This window comes from Phyllobates terribilis, unplaced genomic scaffold, assembly GCF_046119375.1.
Source record: "Phyllobates terribilis strain yellow unplaced genomic scaffold, ASM4611937v1 Scaffold_181__1_contigs__length_3860067, whole genome shotgun sequence".
Classification (NCBI taxonomy): Eukaryota; Metazoa; Chordata; class Amphibia; order Anura; family Dendrobatidae; genus Phyllobates; species Phyllobates terribilis.
In genome coordinates, this window is record NW_027362941.1 from 1,815,512 (window position 1) to 1,835,001 (window position 19,490).

General features: G+C 46.2%; 1 protein-coding gene across 1 annotated transcript in view; it reads left to right on the forward strand.

Moving 5' to 3' along the window:
- SMPDL3B (sphingomyelin phosphodiesterase acid like 3B) overlaps window positions 1-19,490 on the forward strand; it is a 484,668-nt gene that overhangs the window by 145,159 nt on the left and 320,019 nt on the right. The window contains exon 3 of the mRNA XM_073664974.1: window positions 18,039-18,136. Within this exon, the coding sequence (XP_073521075.1) occupies window positions 18,039-18,136 (98 nt within the window). The remainder of the gene's footprint in view (window positions 1-18,038; window positions 18,137-19,490) is intronic.

Genomic DNA, 19,490 nt, shown 5'->3' on the forward strand with positions numbered 1-19,490 from the left:
TAAGCAGAGACCTGCTAAGGACACTTTACTTTGCTTACATGAACTAAAAGCTGTTTGTTTTTCTTTTTCTTGCTTGCTTGTTTATGAAGCAATAAACAGACATGGACTCTGAAAGGAACATGCTCCTTGTTTTCCTCCCTTCGCACCCAAGTGAGTAAAACCCCTACAATTGGAGTTAGATGTGCGAGCAGCTTTCCCAGCAGAGATGTGTGACTGCTACAGTAAGGACTGCATGTCCTGGTTGAAGTCTGTTTCAAGAAAGCAAGCATTGCCAGACAAAATGAAGGACCTGCTGAAACACCTGGTTCAGTCGCAGCAGCAGCAGGAGACCAACAGGCTGTTGTTACAGCAGATCCAGCAGGAACAACGTCAGCAGATGCAGCTTCTGACAACCGCCATCCAGGGCAGGACAAGTGTCCAAACCCCAAGTCCGGCTGATGACACCCACATCTGGAAGGCGGTAAGACGGGCTTTGCAGAAAATGCTGGGGATGACGTTGAGGCCTTCCAGACGGTGTTTGAAAGAGTCGCCGAGAGGGAGAAACTTCCACCAGAGGAGTGGGCAGAGGCACAGGCCATACTTTGACGGGAGTGCCCCAGAAGGCGTACTATGATTTAGCTTTGCAGGAAGCAAAAAAGTATGACAAGCTAAAAACTGAGATTCTCGCATGCTTGGGGGTGACCATGACTATCAGGGTGCAGCGGGTTCACAGCTGGGCATATCACGGGGACAAACCACCTCACTCACTCCCAAATGTTTGACCTGTTGCACTTGGTCCAGAAGTGGTTGCTGCCAGAGTCCTCTATGCCTGCGCAGATGGTAGAGTGGGTGGTGATGGACTGGTTTGTGCACTCCCTGCCGAGGCCCATACAGACTTGGGTTGCCCAGGGTGATCCCCAGAATGCAGATGAACTGATTGGATTGGTTGAGAGATATCAGGGGGTTGAAGGTTCCTTGGGAAGGCAGCCTACTCCATATTGGCAGTCCCAACAAGGGGCAGAGCCCCAAAATGAGGTGGGGCATCCAAGGTCTAAAAGGGGTGGGGGAGATGATGCCCAAGGTCCCTACGGGTGATGTTGTTTGCTGCAGGTGCCACGGCCCAGGCCACATAGCTGCCCGTTGTCCCATGACCCTTGAGCTGATGAACTGCTGCCTAAGATCCCGTTGTTCATATTATGCTTATCCGGCCTGCAGTGTAAACAGTCCAGAGAGGGACTACAAGCATGTCCTGGGAAGGTGAACGGACGGGAGGTAACGGCACTGCTAGACTCATCCTTCCTCTCCAAATGATAACAGGAAAAAAAGCTGGCGTTTGGTGCATTCATGGTGATGCTAAGGACTACCCTATGGCCAGAGTGGACATTGAAATGGCCCACAGTACTAAGTCCCATGAGGTCGGCGTCGTTTAGGACTTGTTGCACCCTATTATTATTATAGACCGGGACTTTTGTTTGTTTTGGGATACATGACGTAAGCCGTACCAGATATACCATGTCAACCTCATCAAGCCGTGGCAAGACAGAAAGGCTGTGGAAGCTCCATGCTTGCTGGGCAAGCCAGAAGGTGACGTGAGAGGAGTCATAATAGTGGAAACGCTAATGAAGGCGCAAAAACAGAAAGTCGGGAGTTGCTGCAGAAGAACAGGGACCTGTTCCCGGAATTGACGGGCTACACAAGGGTCATAGAACACAAGGTTTTGACGGAGCCACATGTGTGGGTGAATTTGAAGCCCTATCGGAGACCTGAGGCCCGACAAGAGGTGATCTCCAAAGAGGTTGCTCGTATGCTGAAACGCGTAGTTATTGAAGAAGTTGGTCGAGCCTGATTGTCTTGGTCTCAAAGCCCGATGGTGAATGGAGATTCTGCAACGCCTATCAGAAGTTGAATGAGGTCTCCAAATTCGATGCATATCCCATGCCACGCGTCGATGATCTGATAGAGAGACTTGGGTAAGCAAGGTACATAACCACCTTGGATTTGTCAAAGGGATATTGGCAGATCCCTATGCCACAGGGAGCCAAGGAGAAGACTGCGTTTTCTATGCTGAACAGATGCTGCCAGTATATCCGGATGCCGTTTGGACTGCAGGGAACTCCTACAACCTTCCAGAGAGCTATGGATCGAATCCTTGCTCCCCATAAGAAATATGCCGTGGCATACCTGGACGATATTGTTATCTTCAGCCTGGACTGAGAGAGTCATTTGGAAAAGGTCCAGGCGGTGTTTGATGCTCTAATGAAGGCTGGGTTTTCAATAAACCCTAAGAAATGTGCAATGGGGAAAGAAGAAGCCAAGTACCTGGGATATGTAGTGGGTAGCGGCAAGATCAAACCCCAAATTACTAAAGTGGAAGCAATCCAAACTTGGCCGAGACCGCTGTCGAAAAAGCAAGTTAGAGCCTTCCTGGGAATCGTGAGATACTACAGGAGGTTCATCCTAAACTTTGCCATAATGGCCTCCTCCCTGACTGACTTCCTCAAAATCAGCCATGGCCAAGTGCACTGCAGAGTCGGAGACGGCTTTTCAAGAGATGAAAGTGGCTCTGTGTAGGCAATCGGTTCTGGTTGCCCCCGACTTCAACAAAGATTTTCTACTCCAAACAGATGCCTCAGATGCCGGTTTAGGAGCAGTCCTTTCCCATGAGATAAACGGGGAGGAGCACCCTGTCCTCTGCTGAGTAGGAAGCTATCCTCATGCAAGAAGAATTATTTCATCATAGAGAGGGAGTGCTTGGCCATAAAGTGGAAGGTGGACACATTATGGTACTATTTATTAGGTCGAAAATTTAGATTGGTATCTGACCATGCCCTACTCATATGGATGAGGGAAACAAAGGGGAAAAATGCCAGGGTCGCCCGCTGGTTTTTAGCCCTACAGGATTTCAACTTCCATGTAGAACATAGAGCAGGGAAGCTACATGGTAATGCTGATGCCCTCTCGAGAATCCCCTCTCCAGTGGTAAAATGTGCCAAGCCCCACGGCTTTAGGCAGAGGGGGAGGTATGCAAGGTGGCTAATGGTCGTATAGTCGATGGGGGGTATGTGCACAGAGATGACTGGTCTCTGATAGAAACTGGAATGTTTCTCTAGTGCACATAAGCACTAAGAGGATCGTTTGGGGGACCTGGGAGCCGGGTTACGGGTAGCAAGGAGAGAATGGGTGGGTCCAGCTACCCACATACCTCACCTCTGGGTGTGGTTAACAGCCTGTAAAATGGAGGCTGCTGTTTGCCACATGGTCTGTGTGTTTGGAGGGAGAAGGCCTCCTGTGTGTGGTTGGCTCCAGACCGAGCCAGGATACTGGACATTACGCAGCCTGTGTGCCCACATGACTGATTAAGCAGAGACCTGCTAAGGACATTTTGCTTTGTTTGCCTGAACTAAAGACTAGAGATGAGCGGTGTTCGACTAGAACTGTTCGCCAATCTCAAATTCGAGCTGTTTTGGGCGGTGTTCGAGTTGTTCGACGAACCCGAACGATTTGCAAAAAATTCGGCTGTTCGAGGTTATGTTCGATAACTGTTCGTGCACCAAAAGCGTGTCCTGCATGTCTGGCGCTATTTAGAGCACCAATCATGCAGGGATTGTCTGCCACTCACTGTAATGCCACAGCCATGGTGGTTGTGGCATTACAGTGATTGCCCAAATCGATGGGAACAGTGCCAACAGTGAAACATGAAAAGCCGGCAATTCAGCAGCGGCATACACCTGTACCCGACAATTTAGAACCGAAAGAATAGAGCTTCACACATAGATTAGATAGATATAAACATGTCAGCCACATATATACGAAGTACAGTGAAAGTGCTGCTTACTGTACTTGTCATTTAGCGTAAAGGATTTATCAAAAAAAATAATAGTGTTTCATGCACCGTCTCTTTAAAAAAGCCGGCAGGCAATTCAGCAGCGGTACCCGACAATTTAGAATAGAAGGAATAGAGAATCACACATAGATTAGATAGATAGAAACATGTCAGTCACATATATATGAAGTACAGTGATAGTGTTGGTTACTGTACTTGTCATTTAGTATTAAAATAAAGGATTTATTATTAAAAAAATTGGCGTGGGGTTCCCCTTAATTTTAGGCTCTAGCGGAGGTTAAGCAGACGGCTGGGGCAGATGTTTGAAGCCTGGGAAGGGGGTAATACCCACGGAGCTTCCCAGGCTACTAATATCAGCCCCCAGCTGAATACATAGCCTTTACTAGCTATTAAAATGGGGGACCCCCCAAAAAAAATGACGTGGGGTCCCCCCTAATTTAATAGCTAGCAAAGGCTAGGCAGACAGCTGGGGGCTGATATTAATAGCCCAGGAAGGGAGCCATGAATATTGGCCCCCTCCCAGGCTAGAAACACCAGCCGTCAGCCGCCCCAGAAATGGCGCATTCATAGGATGCGCCAATTCTGGCACTTAGCCTCGCTCTTCCACGCTGCCCTGGTGCGGTGGCAGGGGGTAATAGGGTTGGGGTTGATGTCAGCTTATAATGCCAGCTGACATCAAGCCCAGGTTAGTAATGGAGAGGCGTCTATAAGACACCCCCATTACTAACCCCATAGTCAAAGTTAAAAAAAACACAAACACCCAGAATAAAGTCCTTTAATTGAAATAAAGACACAATCCTTTATTGTTCTAAATTAAACCATACTTACCGTCACGCCCATTCCAGCTGAAGCCAACGATCTCCTGCAATAAAAGAAAAATAATAAAGCAACCTCATCCTTACCTTTCCATGGTTCCCACGACAGCTTCAGCTCTGCTACATCGAGATGACAGGCTGGACCGCAGCAGAACGCTGCCATCCAGCCTGTCATCCCGCAGACACTGAGAAGCGCAGGCTTGCTTGCGCTGCTCAGCGTCTCTCTGTGACGACATCCAGATGAGCCGAGTTCATGTCCAATGAACTCGGCTCACCTCATGCACGTCACTGACAGCGTGGGAAAATTCTCACGCTGAAGCGGTGAGTGCAGGAGAATTCTCCCACGCTGTCAGTGACGTGCATAAGGTGAGCTCATGTCCAATGAACTCAGCTCACCTCCTGCACGTCACTGACAGCGTGGGAGAATTCTCCTGCACTCAGCGCTTCAGCGTGAGAATTCTCCCACGCTGAAGCGCTGAGTGCAGGAGAATTTTCCCACGCTGTCAGTGACGTGCATAAGGTGAGCTCATGTCCAATGAACTCAGCTCACCTCCTGCACGTCACTGACAGCGTGGGAGAATTCTCCTGCACTCAGCGCTTCAGTGTGAGAATTCTCCCACGCTGAAGCGCTGAGTGCAGGAGAATTTTCCCACGCTGTCAGTGACTTGCATGAGGTGAGCCGAGTTCATTGGACATTAACTCGGCTCATCTGGATGCCCTCACAAAGAGACACTGTGGAGCGCAAGCATGCCTGTGCTTCTCAGTGTCTGCGGGATGACAGGCTGGATGGCAGCTTTCTGCTGCGGTCCAGCCTGTCATCTCGATGTAGCCGAGCTGAAGCTGTCGTGGGATCCATGGAAAGGTAAGGATGATGTTGGTTTATTATTTTTCTTTTATTTCAGGAGATCGTTGGCTTCAGCTGGAATGGGCGTGATGGTAAGTATGGTTTAATTTAGAACAATAAAGAATTGTGTGTTTATTTCAATTAAAGGACTTTTTTCTGGGTGTTGTGTTTTTTTTAAATACTTTACTAGAAATTCATGGTGGTCATGTCTAATATTGGCGTGACCCCATGAATTTCGGGCTTAGGGCCAGCTGATAATGCCAAGCTGGCCCTAACCCCTTTATTACCCAGTGAGCCACCGCATCAGGGCCCTGGATGAGTTGGGTACAGCGCCAGAAGATGGCGCTTCTATGAACGCGCCATTTTCCGGGGTGGCTGCGGACTGCAATTTGCAGCGGGGGTGGCCCAGAAAGCTTGGGCCTCCCTGCGCTGCGGATTCCAGCCCCCAGCTGCCTAGTTGTACCTGGCTGGACACAAAAACAGGGCGAAGCCCCACGTCAATTTTCTTTAAATTATTTCATGAAATAATTAAGAAAAAAAGGGCTTCCCTATATTGTTGTGTCCGGCCAGGTACAAATAGGCAGCTGGTGGTTGGGGGCAGCCCGTTCCTGCCTGCTGTACCTGGCTGGACACAAATATAGTGCGAAGCCCCACGTCAATTTTTTTTTAATTATTTCATGAATTTCCTGAAATAATTTAAAAAAATTGAAGTGGGGCTTCGCACTATATTTGTGTCCAGCCAGGTACAGCAGGCAGGAACGGGCTGCCCCCAACCACCAGCTGCCTATTTGTACCTGGCCGGACACAACAATATAGAGAAGGCCTTTTTTTCTTAATTATTTCATGAATTTCATGAAATAATTAAAAAAAATTGAAGTGGGGCTTCGCACTATATTTGTGTCCAGCCAGGTACAGCAGGCAGGAACGGGCTGCCCCCAACCACCAGCTGCCTATTTGTACCTGGCCGGACACAACAATATAGGGAAGGCCTTTTTTTCTTAATTATTTCATGAATTTCATGAAATAATTAAAAAAAAAGTACGTGGGGCTTCGCCCTATGTTTGTGTCCAGCCAGGTACAACTAGGCAGCTGGGGGCTGGAATCTGCAGCGCAGGGAGGCCCAAGCTTTCTGGGCCCCCCCCCGCTACAAATTGCAGTCCGCAGCCACCCCAGAAAATGGCGCGTTCATAGAAGCGCCATCTTCTGGCGCTGTACCCAACTCATCCAGGGCCCTGGTGCGGTGGCTCACTGGGTAATAAAGGGGTTAGGGCCAGCTTGGTATTATCAGCTGGCCCCAAGCCCAAAATTCATGGGGTCACGCCAGTATTAGACATGACCGCCATGAATTTCTTGTAAAGTATTTAAAAAAAACACAACACCCAGAATAAAGTCCTTTAATTGAAATAAAGACACAATTCTTTATTGTTCTAAATTAAACCATACTTACCATCACACCCATTCCAGCTGAAGCCAACGATCTCCTGCAATAAAAGAAAAATAATAAACCAACCTCATCCTTACCTTTCCATGGTTCCCACGACAGCTTCAGCTCTGCTACATCGAGATGACTGGCTGGACCGCAGCAGAACGCTGCCATCCAGTCTGTCATCCCGCAGACACTGAGAAGCGCAGGCATGCTTGCGCTCCTCACTGTCTCGCTGTGACGGCATCCAGATGAGCCGAGGTCATGTCCAATGAACTCGGCTCACCTCATGCACGTCACTGACAGCGTGGGAAAATTCTCACGCTGAAGTGCTGAGTGCAGGAGAATTCTCCCACGCTGTCAGTGATGTGCATGAGGTGAGCTCATGTCCAATGAACTCAGCTCACCTCCTGCACGTCACTGACAGCGTGGGAAAATTCTCCTGCACTCAGCGCTTCAGCGTGAGAATTTTCCCACGCTGTCAGTGATGTGCATGAGGTGAGCCGAGTTCATTGGACATGAACTCGGCTCATCTGGATGTCGTCACAGAGAGACGCTGAGCAGCGCAAGCAAGCCTGCGCTTCTCAGTGTCTGCGGGATGACAGGCTGGATGGCAGCGTTCTGCTGCGGTCCAGCCTGTCATCTCGATGTAGCAGAGCTGAAGCTGTCGTGGGAACCATGGAAAGGTAAGGATGAGGTTGCTTTATTATTTTTCTTTTATTGCAGGAGATCGTTGGCTTCAGCTGGAATGGGCGTGACGGTAAGTATGGTTTAATTTAGAACAATAAAGGATTGTGTCTTTATTTCAATTAAAGGACTTTATTCTGGGTGTTTGTGTTTTTTTTAACTTTGACTATGGGGTTAGTAATGGGGGTGTCTTATAGACGCCTCTCCATTACTAACCTGGGCTTGATGTCAGCTGGCATTATAAGCTGACATCAACCCCAGCCCTATTACCCCACTGCCACCGCTACAGGGCAGTGGGAAGAGCGAGGCTAAGTGCCAGAATTGGCGCATCCTATGGATGCGCCATTTCTGGGGCGGCTGACGGCTGGTGTTTCTAGCCTGGGAGGGGGCCAATATTCATGGCACCCTTCCTGAGCTATTAATATCAGCCCCCAGCTGTCTGCCTAGCCTTTGCTAGCTAGTAAAATAGGGGGGACCCCACGTCATTTTTTTGGGGGGGTCCCCCATTTTAATAGCTAGTAAAGGCTATGTATTCAGCTGGGGGCTGATATTAGTAGCCTGGGAAGCTCCGTGGGTATTACCCCCTTCCGAGGCTTCAAACATCTGCCCCAGCCGTCTGCTTAACCTCCGCTAGAGACTAAAATTATGGGGGATCCCACGCCAATTTTTATTTTAATAATCCTTTATTTTAACACTAAATGACAAGTACAGTAACCAACACTGTCACTGTACTTATTATAAATGTGACTGACATGTTTCTATCTATCTAATCTATGTGTGATGCTCTATCTTTCTGTTCTAAATTGTCGGGTACCGCTGCTGAATTGCCAGCCGGCTTTTTTAAAGAGACAGTGCATGAAAACACTATTATTTTTTTAAATAAATCCTTTACACTAAATGACAAGTACAGAAAGCAACACTGTCACTGTACTTATTATATATGTGACTGACATGTTTCTATCTATCTAATCTATGTGTGAAGCTCTATTCTTTCTGTTCTAAATTGTCGGGTACAGATGCTGAATTGCCGGCCGGCTTTTTTAAAGAGACGGTGCATGAAAACACTAATATTTTTTTAAATAAATCCTTTACACTAAATGACAAGTGCAGTAACCAACACTGTCACTGTACTTCATATATATGTGACTGACATGTTTCTATCTATCTAATCTATGTGTGATGCTCTATTCCTTCTTGTCTAAATTGTCGGGTACCGGTGTATGCCGCTGCTGAATTTGCCGGCCGGCTTTTTTAAAGAGAGTGTCTTCTGAGCAGTTTGTCAGCTTTTGGACACCTTTGCAGGTGTTTTCTATGTGTTTCTATGTGTTTTTGTTTGCCTGCCATTGGTTTTAACGGTGTTCGACGGTGTTCTAAGGTGTTCGACGAACAGTTCGACGAACAGTTCCTCGAACATCCCGGTGTTCGACGAACCGAACCGAACCCGAACGCTACGGGGGTGGCTCAACACTACTAAAGACTGTTTGTTTTACTTTTTCTTGCTTATTGGTTTATGAAGCAATAAACCGACATGGACTCTTAAAGGAACAAGCTCCCTGTCTTCCTCCCGTCGCACCCAAGTGAGAAAAACCCCTGCAATACACACTACACACTATGACTCCTCCTGTCCTGTATTTATACACTGCACAGTGCCACTTCCCCTGTCCTGTAAATATACATTGCACAGTACCACTCCTCCTGTCCTGTATAATTACACTGCACAGTACCACTTCTGTCTTGTATATACACACTACACGGCACTACTTCTCCTGTCCTGTATATACACACACTGCACACAGTACTACTCCACCTGTCCTGTATATATACACTGCACACAGTACTACTCCTCCTGTCCTGTATATATACACTGCACAATACCACTTCTGTCCTGTATGTATACACTGCACAATACCACTTCTGTTCTGTTTATACACACTGCACAATACCACTTCTGTCCTGTATATATACACTGCACAATACCACTTCTGTCCTGTATATATACACTGCACAGTATCACTCCTCCTGTCCTGTATATATACACTACACAGTACCACTCCTCCTGTCCTGTATATATACACTGCACAGTAAAACTCCTCCTGTCCTGTATATATACACTGCACAGTATCACTCCTCCTGTCCTGTATATATACACTGCACAGTACCACTTCTGTCCTGTATGTGTACACTGCACTGTACCACTTCTGTCCTGTATATATACACTGCACAGTATCACTCCTCCTGTCCTGTATATATACACTGCACAGTACCACTTCTGTCCTGTATGTATACACTGCACTGTACCACTTCTGTCCTGTATATATACACTACACAGTACCACTTCTATCCTGTATATACACTGCACAGTATCACTCCTCCTGTCCTGTATATATACACTACACAGTACCACTCCTCCTGTCCTGTATATATACACTGCACAGTACCACTCCTCCTGTCCTGTATATATACACTGCACAGTACCACTCCTCCTGTCCTGTATATATACACTGCACAGTACCACTCCTCCTGTCCTGTATATATACACTGCACAGTACCACTCCTCCTGTCCTGTATATATACACTGCACAGTATCACTCCTCCTGTCCTGTATATATACACTACACAGTACCACTCCTCCTGTCCTGTATATATACACTGCACAGTACCACTCCTCCTGTCCTGTATATATACACTGCACAGTACCACTCCTCCTATCCTGTATATATACACTGCACAGTATCACTCCTCCTGTCCTGTATATATACACTACACAGTACCACTCCTCCTGTCCTGTATATATACACTGCACAGTACCACTCCTCCTGTCCTGTATATATACACTGCACAGTACCACTCCTCCTGTCCTGTATATATACACTGCACAGTACCACTCCTCCTGTCCTGTATATATACACTGCACAGTATCACTCCTCCTGTCCTGTATATATACACTACACAGTACCACTCCTCCTGTCCTGTATATATACACTACACAGTACCACTCCTCCTGTCCTGTATATATATACACTGCACAGTACCACTTCTCCTGTCCTGTATATATACACTGCACAGTACCACTCCTCCTGTCCTGTATATATACACTGCACAGTACCACTCCTCCTGTCCTGTATATATACACTGCACAGTATCACTCCTCCTGTCCTGTATATATACACTACACAGTACCACTCCTCCTGTCCTGTATATATACACTGCACAGTACCACTCCTCCTGTCCTGTATATATACACTGCACAGTACCACTCCTCCTGTCCTGTATATATACACTGCACAGTACCACTCCTCCTGTCCTGTATATATACACTGCACAGTATCACTCCTCCTGTCCTGTATATATACACTACACAGTACCACTCCTCCTGTCCTGTATATATACACTACACAGTACCACTCCTCCTGTTCTGTATATATATACACTGCACAGTACCACTTCTCCTGTCCTGTATATATACACTGCACAGTACCACTCCTCCTGTCCTGTATATATACACTGCACAGTATCACTCCTCCTGTCCTGTATATATACACTACACAGTACCACTCCTCCTGTCCTGTATATATACACTGCACAGTATCACTCCTCCTGTCCTGTATATATACACTGCACAGTACCACTCCTCCTGTCCTGTATATATACACTGCACAGTATCACTCCTCCTGTCCTGTATATATACACTACACAGTACCACTCCTCCTGTCCTGTATATATACACTGCACAGCACCACTCCTCCTGTCCTGTATATATACACTGCACAGTATCACTCCTCCTGTCCTGTATATATACACTGCACAGTACCACTCCTCCTGTCCTGTATATATACACTACACAGTACCACTCCTCCTGTCCTGTATATATACACTGCTCAGTACCACTTCTGTCCTGTATATATACACTGCACAGTACCACTCCTCCTGTCCTGTATATATACACTGCACAGTATCACTCCTCCTGTCCTGTATATAAACACTACACAGCACCACTCCTCCTGTCCTGTATATATACACTGCTCAGTACCACTTCTGTCCTGTATATATACACTGCACAGTACCACTCCTCCTGTCATGTATATATACACTGCACAGTATCACTCCTCCTGTCCTGTATATATACACTACACAGTACCACTCCTCCTGTCCTGTATATATATACACTGCACAGTACCACTTCTCCTGTCCTGTATATATACACTGCACAGTACCACTCCTCCTGTCCTGTATATATACACTGCACAGTACCACTCCTCCTGTCCTGTATATATACACTGCACAGTATCACTCCTCCTGTCCTGTATATATACACTACACAGTACCACTCCTCCTGTCCTGTATATATACACTGCACAGTACCACTCCTCCTGTCCTGTATATATACACTGCACAGTACCACTCCTCCTGTCCTGTATATATACACTGCACAGTACCACTCCTCCTGTCCTGTATATATACACTGCACAGTATCACTCCTCCTGTCCTGTATATATACACTACACAGTACCACTCCTCCTGTCCTGTATATATACACTACACAGTACCACTCCTCCTGTTCTGTATATATATACACTGCACAGTACCACTTCTCCTGTCCTGTATATATACACTGCACAGTACCACTCCTCCTGTCCTGTATATATACACTGCACAGTATCACTCCTCCTGTCCTGTATATATACACTACACAGTACCACTCCTCCTGTCCTGTATATATACACTGCACAGTATCACTCCTCCTGTCCTGTATATATACACTGCACAGTACCACTCCTCCTGTCCTGTATATATACACTGCACAGTATCACTCCTCCTGTCCTGTATATATATACTACACAGTACCACTCCTCCTGTCCTGTATATATACACTGCACAGCACCACTCCTCCTGTCCTGTATATATACACTGCACAGTATCACTCCTCCTGTCCTGTATATATACACTGCACAGTACCACTCCTCCTGTCCTGTATATATACACTACACAGTACCACTCCTCCTGTCCTGTATATATACACTGCTCAGTACCACTTCTGTCCTGTATATATACACTGCACAGTACCACTCCTCCTGTCCTGTATATATACACTGCACAGTATCACTCCTCCTGTCCTGTATATATACACTACACAGCACCACTCCTCCTGTCCTGTATATATACACTGCACAGTATCACTCCTCCTGTCCTGTATATATACACTACACAGCACCACTCCTCCTGTCCTGTATATATACACTGCACAGTATCACTCCTCCTGTCCTGTATATATACACTACACAGTATCACTCCTCCTGTCCTGTATATATACACTACACAGTACCACTCCTCCTGTCCTGTATATATACACTGCTCAGTACCACTTCTGTCCTGTATATATACACTGCACAGTACCACTCCTCCTGTCCTGTATATATACACTGCACAGTATCACTCCTCCTGTCCTGTATATATACACTACACAGCACCACTCCTCCTGTCCTGTATATATACACTGCACAGTATCACTCCTCCTGTCCTGTATATATACACTACACAGTATCACTCCTCCTGTCCTGTATATATACACTGCACAGTACCACTCCTCCTGTCCTGTATATATACACTACACAGTACCACTCCTCCTGTCCTGTATATATACACTGCACAGTACCACTCCTCCTGTCCTGTATATATACACTGCACAGTACCACTCCTCCTGTATATATACACTACACAGTACCACTCCTCCTGTCCTGTATATATACACTACACAGTACCACTCCTCCTGTCCTGTATATATACACTGCACAGTACCACTCCTCCTGTCCTGTATATATACACTGCACAGTGCCACTCCTCCTGTCCTGTATATATACACTGCACAGTATCACTCCTCCTGTCCTGTATATATACACTGCACAGCACCACTCCTCCTGTCCTGTATATATACACTACACAGTACCACTCCTCCTGTCCTGTATATATACACTGCACAGTGCCACTCCTCCTGTCCTGTATATATACACTGCACAGTACCACTCCTCCTGTCCTGTATATATACACTACACAGTACCACTCCTCCTGTCCTGTATATATACACTGCACAGTACCACTCCTCCTGTCCTGTATATATACACTGCACAGTACCACTCCTCCTGTATATATACACTACACAGTACCACTCCTCCTGTCCTGTATATATACACTACACAGTACCACTCCTCCTGTCCTGTATATATACACTGCACAGTGCCACTCCTCCTGTCCTGTATATATACACTGCACAGTACCACTCCTCCTGTCCTGTATATATACACTACACAGTACCACTCCTCCTGTCCTGTATATATACACTGCACAGTACCACTCCTCCTGTCCTGTATATATACACTGCACAGTACCACTCCTCCTGTATATATACACTACACAGTACCACTCCTCCTGTCCTGTATATATACACTACACAGTACCACTCCTCCTGTCCTGTATATATACACTGCACAGTGCCACTCCTCCTGTCCTGTATATATACACTGCACAGTACCACTCCTCCTGTCCTGTATATATACACTACACAGTACCACTCCTCCTGTCCTGTATATATACACTGCACAGTACCACTCCTCCTGTCCTGTATATATACACTGCACAGTACCACTCCTCCTGTATATATACACTACACAGTACCACTCCTCCTGTCCTGTATATATACACTACACAGTACCACTCCTCCTGTCCTGTATATATACACTGCACAGTGCCACTCCTCCTGTTCTGTTGTCGGAGAGGCATCAATATTGATTTAGTATTTTCAATATTACTATGGCCAAATAAGAATAAATATTGGAAAACCTGTTTAAATGGATTATCCCAAGTAATCCCCTCTCCTCTGGATAGGTGATAACTGTCCAATCGCTGGAGATCCGACTGTTGGGACCCCCATGATCCCGAGAATCAGAGCTCTGTAGAGCACTGTGTAAATGCAGCTGTGGTTGATCATATGCATTGTGGCGCCATTCATATGTGGCTTTTCAAATAACTCCTTTTAGGAGAGTGAGAGGCACGACAAAGTAAAGCAAAATTCACTGATCGGGGGTAATGAGTATTATAGTATGTGGGCTGGTGGGGTTTGTGTGGCCAGGCTGCTTTTTTTCTCCCAGTCCCCAGCCCTGCTACGGCATTACAGTGACTCGCAGGCAATCCCTGCATGCTTATTGGCTGTGTAACAGGTGCTAAACATGTGGGGCGGATTCTAGTTTGAAATCGAGCATCGCCAAATGCTCGCCGAGTACCGAGCACATCAGAGCACCCGGATACTTGAGTGATATCTGAGTATCACCGAGGACGTTCGCTCATCCCTACATGTGATCACTGCAGTCACGGATTTGATGGAGCAGTCACATACTGTACACTAGTAAACAAAGACTTAAGAGAAGCTATAAAACCATTTTTTTCTTTGTTCACACAGTTTTTTGAAGATCCTTTTTTTTTTACAGCTCGCACTCCAAAATAGCCTCAAAAATGCTTGGAAAAGTCTTATTGCATTCTATCTAACTGTTCATATAACAAGTTTTTTTCTACCTGAAGAGGTTTTGTAAAAAAAAAAATGCCTGGTGATAAAGAAAAAGTGCATGTCATTTATTTGAAACGAGGTAGAGGATGCTGGAAAAACAATTAGCGCAAATAGGGTCTTATCCAATGACACAAAAAGCATTGGAAAAACAGGGAATTGCTCACCTGGTATGGTAGTGTGACCAGAACAGTAAATGCATTAGTTTGGAAATCAGCTGCTGCAGACCCTCAATAAAAAAACATAATATGAGCGAAAGGGTCTCGGGGTTTCTTCTTTGCGCTGCTAACGATACCGGTATTTTGGATCAAGGGTGTACAATAAAAGATTCCAGGATCTAGGAGTTTTAAAAGTGGTTTATTTGTCATTGCATTTCGAAGTATATCACATGTGGTTTGTCCTGATGAAGAAGTGCTGACAAATAAACAGTTTTTAAAACTCCTCGATCCTGGAATCCTATATTTAACACCCTTATTTCAAAATGCTGGTATCGTTGGCAGCGCAGAGAAGAAACTTCGAGACCCCTTCACTCAATTTATTTTAAACAAGCTCCAAACTAGGCACTGTCCACTCAAAAAATCTTCAAAAAAAATCTTTTTAGGGAGAAATTCTTTGAAACCTCTTCAAAACCAGTTTCAGGGAAAAAAATTCTCCAAAAAGAGTATTTCCTGAAGTAGTTTCCATTTGAAAACTTGTTTGATAATTCAGCCTCAAAAAAACTCCTTGTTGAGAAGGCAAATTGATATTAGAATTTATCATGTAGCAGTTCAATAGAAATATTGTGGAAATACTATTTTACAGAATGCTCCCCCACGTTGACCCTGCTACTTTAGAGCTGTCTAATGTTAAAATTACACTATTTTTATCTATGGCTGGGCATCTGATATGACGCGCCCCCTGGGCCTGTGCTGTGCAGGGGAACCCGGAACCGGGCCTGTTGTAGGATGCTGGGGGTTGTAGTCTCCGTGTGGCGGTGACCCGGTCCGTGCCCAGGGTGGTCAAACCAGTGGCAGTCTAGTTGTATTGTAATTGTCCGACTACGCCACCCGTGGATTGCGGTCAGTGGGGACCGCCGCTGCGCTGCCGACCGCTGAGGCTGATGTTGTTTGCGCAGCCGAGTATGGGATAACTCCCCACGGGAGAAGTATTGCCTCAGGGCAGCTAAGGTGAGAGATGATGGGAGTGATGGTGTGAGGGTCCCAGTGCTAATGGTGCTGGTGCGGCAAGGAATCACAGAGACGTGTGGTACAGTTCAGGGTCTTTACTGATGGTATAAGGCAGACCCTCCCGGGAGTACTGGCTAGCATAAGGGGCCTGGTCAGTCTGCGAGCAAGCAGGAGTTCCCCTGGCCAGGTGGAGTTGTAGGCCTCCCTGTTTATCTGCACTCTTCCTGGCTACCTTGCTGTCAACGGTTACAAGTAGCCCACGTCCCTGAGTATACCGTGTGGTGCTCACCTGTATGGCTGGTGACTTGGGGCCTTCTGTTAGCCTCCGCTCCTGGATGGCTGCGCTGGTCCCTTCTTTGTGACTGAGCCTCCGGGCTTCTATGGCCAGATGACCTGGAATCCCCTGCCGGCTGGTTTCTGCTGCTGGGTATATATCAGTCCCCACAGCCTCGGACTCCTGTGTCCGGTTTTAGTAACTTCAGCCAGGGCGAGCTATATCTCGGCTCACAGCCCCTGGCCTTCTGCCTCTGCTCCTACAGAGCTCCTGTTCTCACTTTCCCTCTCCAGGCTCTGACTACTCTAATTCCGCCCCAGACCCAGTTTTATAAGGGCAGATTCCTCCCCTCCCAGGTCTGGGTGGGCCGTGTTGCATGTTCAGGGTTCCTGACCAGAGAAACCTCCCACTTGCTCTCAGACCTAATATCTATATTACTGTGGTAACCAGACCCCTGGGGTGCCACAGATACACTGCTCTAATTAGATCCTGTTCTAGTTACCTCCTCTTTCTGTGAATGTTGCTGTAACAATAATGCCAATTTTCCTGCATGTTCCCCCTTCCTCCTCCGGACATACCGCCGCAGTTGCTTGGTGGCATCTCCCTGTCCTGCCATGGTTCCCAGCTCCCAGATCCTGCGCACTGCATATAGGTCTTCCCGCAGTGCGCCTAGTGTGCGCATGCACTCCCTGTCTTTTAAAGGGGCAGACTGCACTCTGAATATGCACATCCTGCCAATAGCTTGGCGGTACTTGAGCCTAAAACCATACCAGTGGTACCTGAAGCCTGACAACACTCTCTGCAGTACCTAAGCCTGAAGCTGCACCCGCGGTACCTGAAGACTGACACTGCTTCGTGCGGTACCTGTGCCTGAAGCTGCACCTTCAGTATGTGAACCCTGACACTGCTTCCTTTAGTACCTGAGCCTGAAGCCGCAACTGCGGTACCTAAACCTGAAATTGTTCCGTCGATACTTGAACCTGCACCGGTGTCTGTCCTAGTGTTCTAGAGTCCGTACTATAGGAGCATGGGGCAGCATCTGAATCCAGCTCTGCCTGTGACTCCATGTCAGTATTCGTTCTGCCCGAGGACTCAAAACCTGTGTAGACTGCACAGAGTCCGAATCCTGTTCAGTCTGTGTCTGCTATCCTTACCCTTAGGGTCATTAGCTGCAGCTCCGGGGACTGCCTAGTAGTGATACCAGGTGGCTATCATCAGCTCAAGTCTAACTCCACCATCAGAGGCTCTAGTGAAGACCAGGTAGCAGCCTAGCCATCCCTTTCCTAGGTGAGCCCGGCCCCGTGGCACAATTGCTTCAACAATTCACGTGCACCATGTGCATGCGTGACAGTTACTCTATCAACACTCATTATGAATCAGTAACAGCAGAAGAAAATCAGAACACATTCATAACTGGTATTTCACCTTTATTTTGTTCAATGTTTTTATTTTAGCGATGACACCCCACATGTACCTAATGAAAAACTTAGTGAGAAGGCTGTGTTGGATATTGTGGAATGGCTGACAACTCTGATTTTACAGATTTTTCCAAGTAAGTTATTAAAATTATATATAGCACAGACTTGTTGTTACTTCATACTCGTTGTGTACAGATGAAATAATACTGTATTTATGAAATGTTTCCAGTTTTTAACACATATAATGAACATTTCATTTGGCTCAAAGGTGGTTTGCAGACAATGAGGCCTGTAAGATTACTTCTCAAATGGTGCATTGTAGAAACTTCTGCTACTGAAAATAAGTCCCGTACATGTGTTGATCAAGCATATGTATTGATTTTTATAAAGTACATTCAGACATACAAAATAGTGGCATTCGTTTCTGCAACAAACTGCCACATGTGAATATGCCCTAAAATCGAAATCTGCTTATTTATTGGTAAGGTAGTCAAAGCTTGTTTGTTTAGGCAAGAATTGCATCCACTCAACAGCATAAGGTTTTCCAACACATCATGACCGTATAACAACCGCGTCAGGTAGCCTAAGGCCACGTCTCCACTATCAGTATTTGGTCAGTATTCAGTCAGCATTTTTCCTCAGGCGTGGAAGCCAAAACCAGCAGTGGGTGATAAATGCAGAATTGGTGCATTTGTTTCTGTTATATATTTTCTCTGATTGTTCCTCAACTGGTTTTCACCCCCACTCTTGAGAAAAAATACTGACCGATTACTGATAGTGGGGCCGTGGCCTTACACTTAGGCTGGTTTCACTCTTACAACACTTACCGGCAGTCATGTGTCTGGACCAGACGCTGGTCTCCTGACCTGAACTCAACAGCTTCATATACAGTATGCCTATGAGGTTGTTGAGTTACTGGTTTGGACACTGTGTCAGACGTGAAACCGACTGTAGAGTGAATTCACTCACACCCATAAATCACAGAAAAAAACATTATTTGACAATGACAAGTTCCGCAGCAGTATACAATTTTGTGGGTACATGTGATCTATGTGCGACAATATATGTCTTGTCTGTATGACATGGTGAGCTCCAAATGCAGGAGAGGAACTAATCAATATTAAACCGTGGTTAGCTGCTATACTGATTACAGTGTAAAGTACATGTGGTCTCATTTTTATAACTGGAACATGCCAAATAATGAAGCCAAAAGCTATTCGTTGAACAGAAAAGGGACCTCCTGAAACATCTAATAACGTTTTAGATGGATAGGTTTAGATAAAATCATTCAATGCCTTCATGCACACTGACAAGTTTTATAGGTCGCATTATTATTAGTGTTGAGCGATACCTTCCGATATCGGGAAATATCGGATCAGATTGGATCGGACCGATACCCAAAAAATATCGGATATCGCCGATTTCGATATCGGAAACCAATGCAAGTCAATGGGACACTAATATCGGAATGAAATCCTAGCGTGAGAG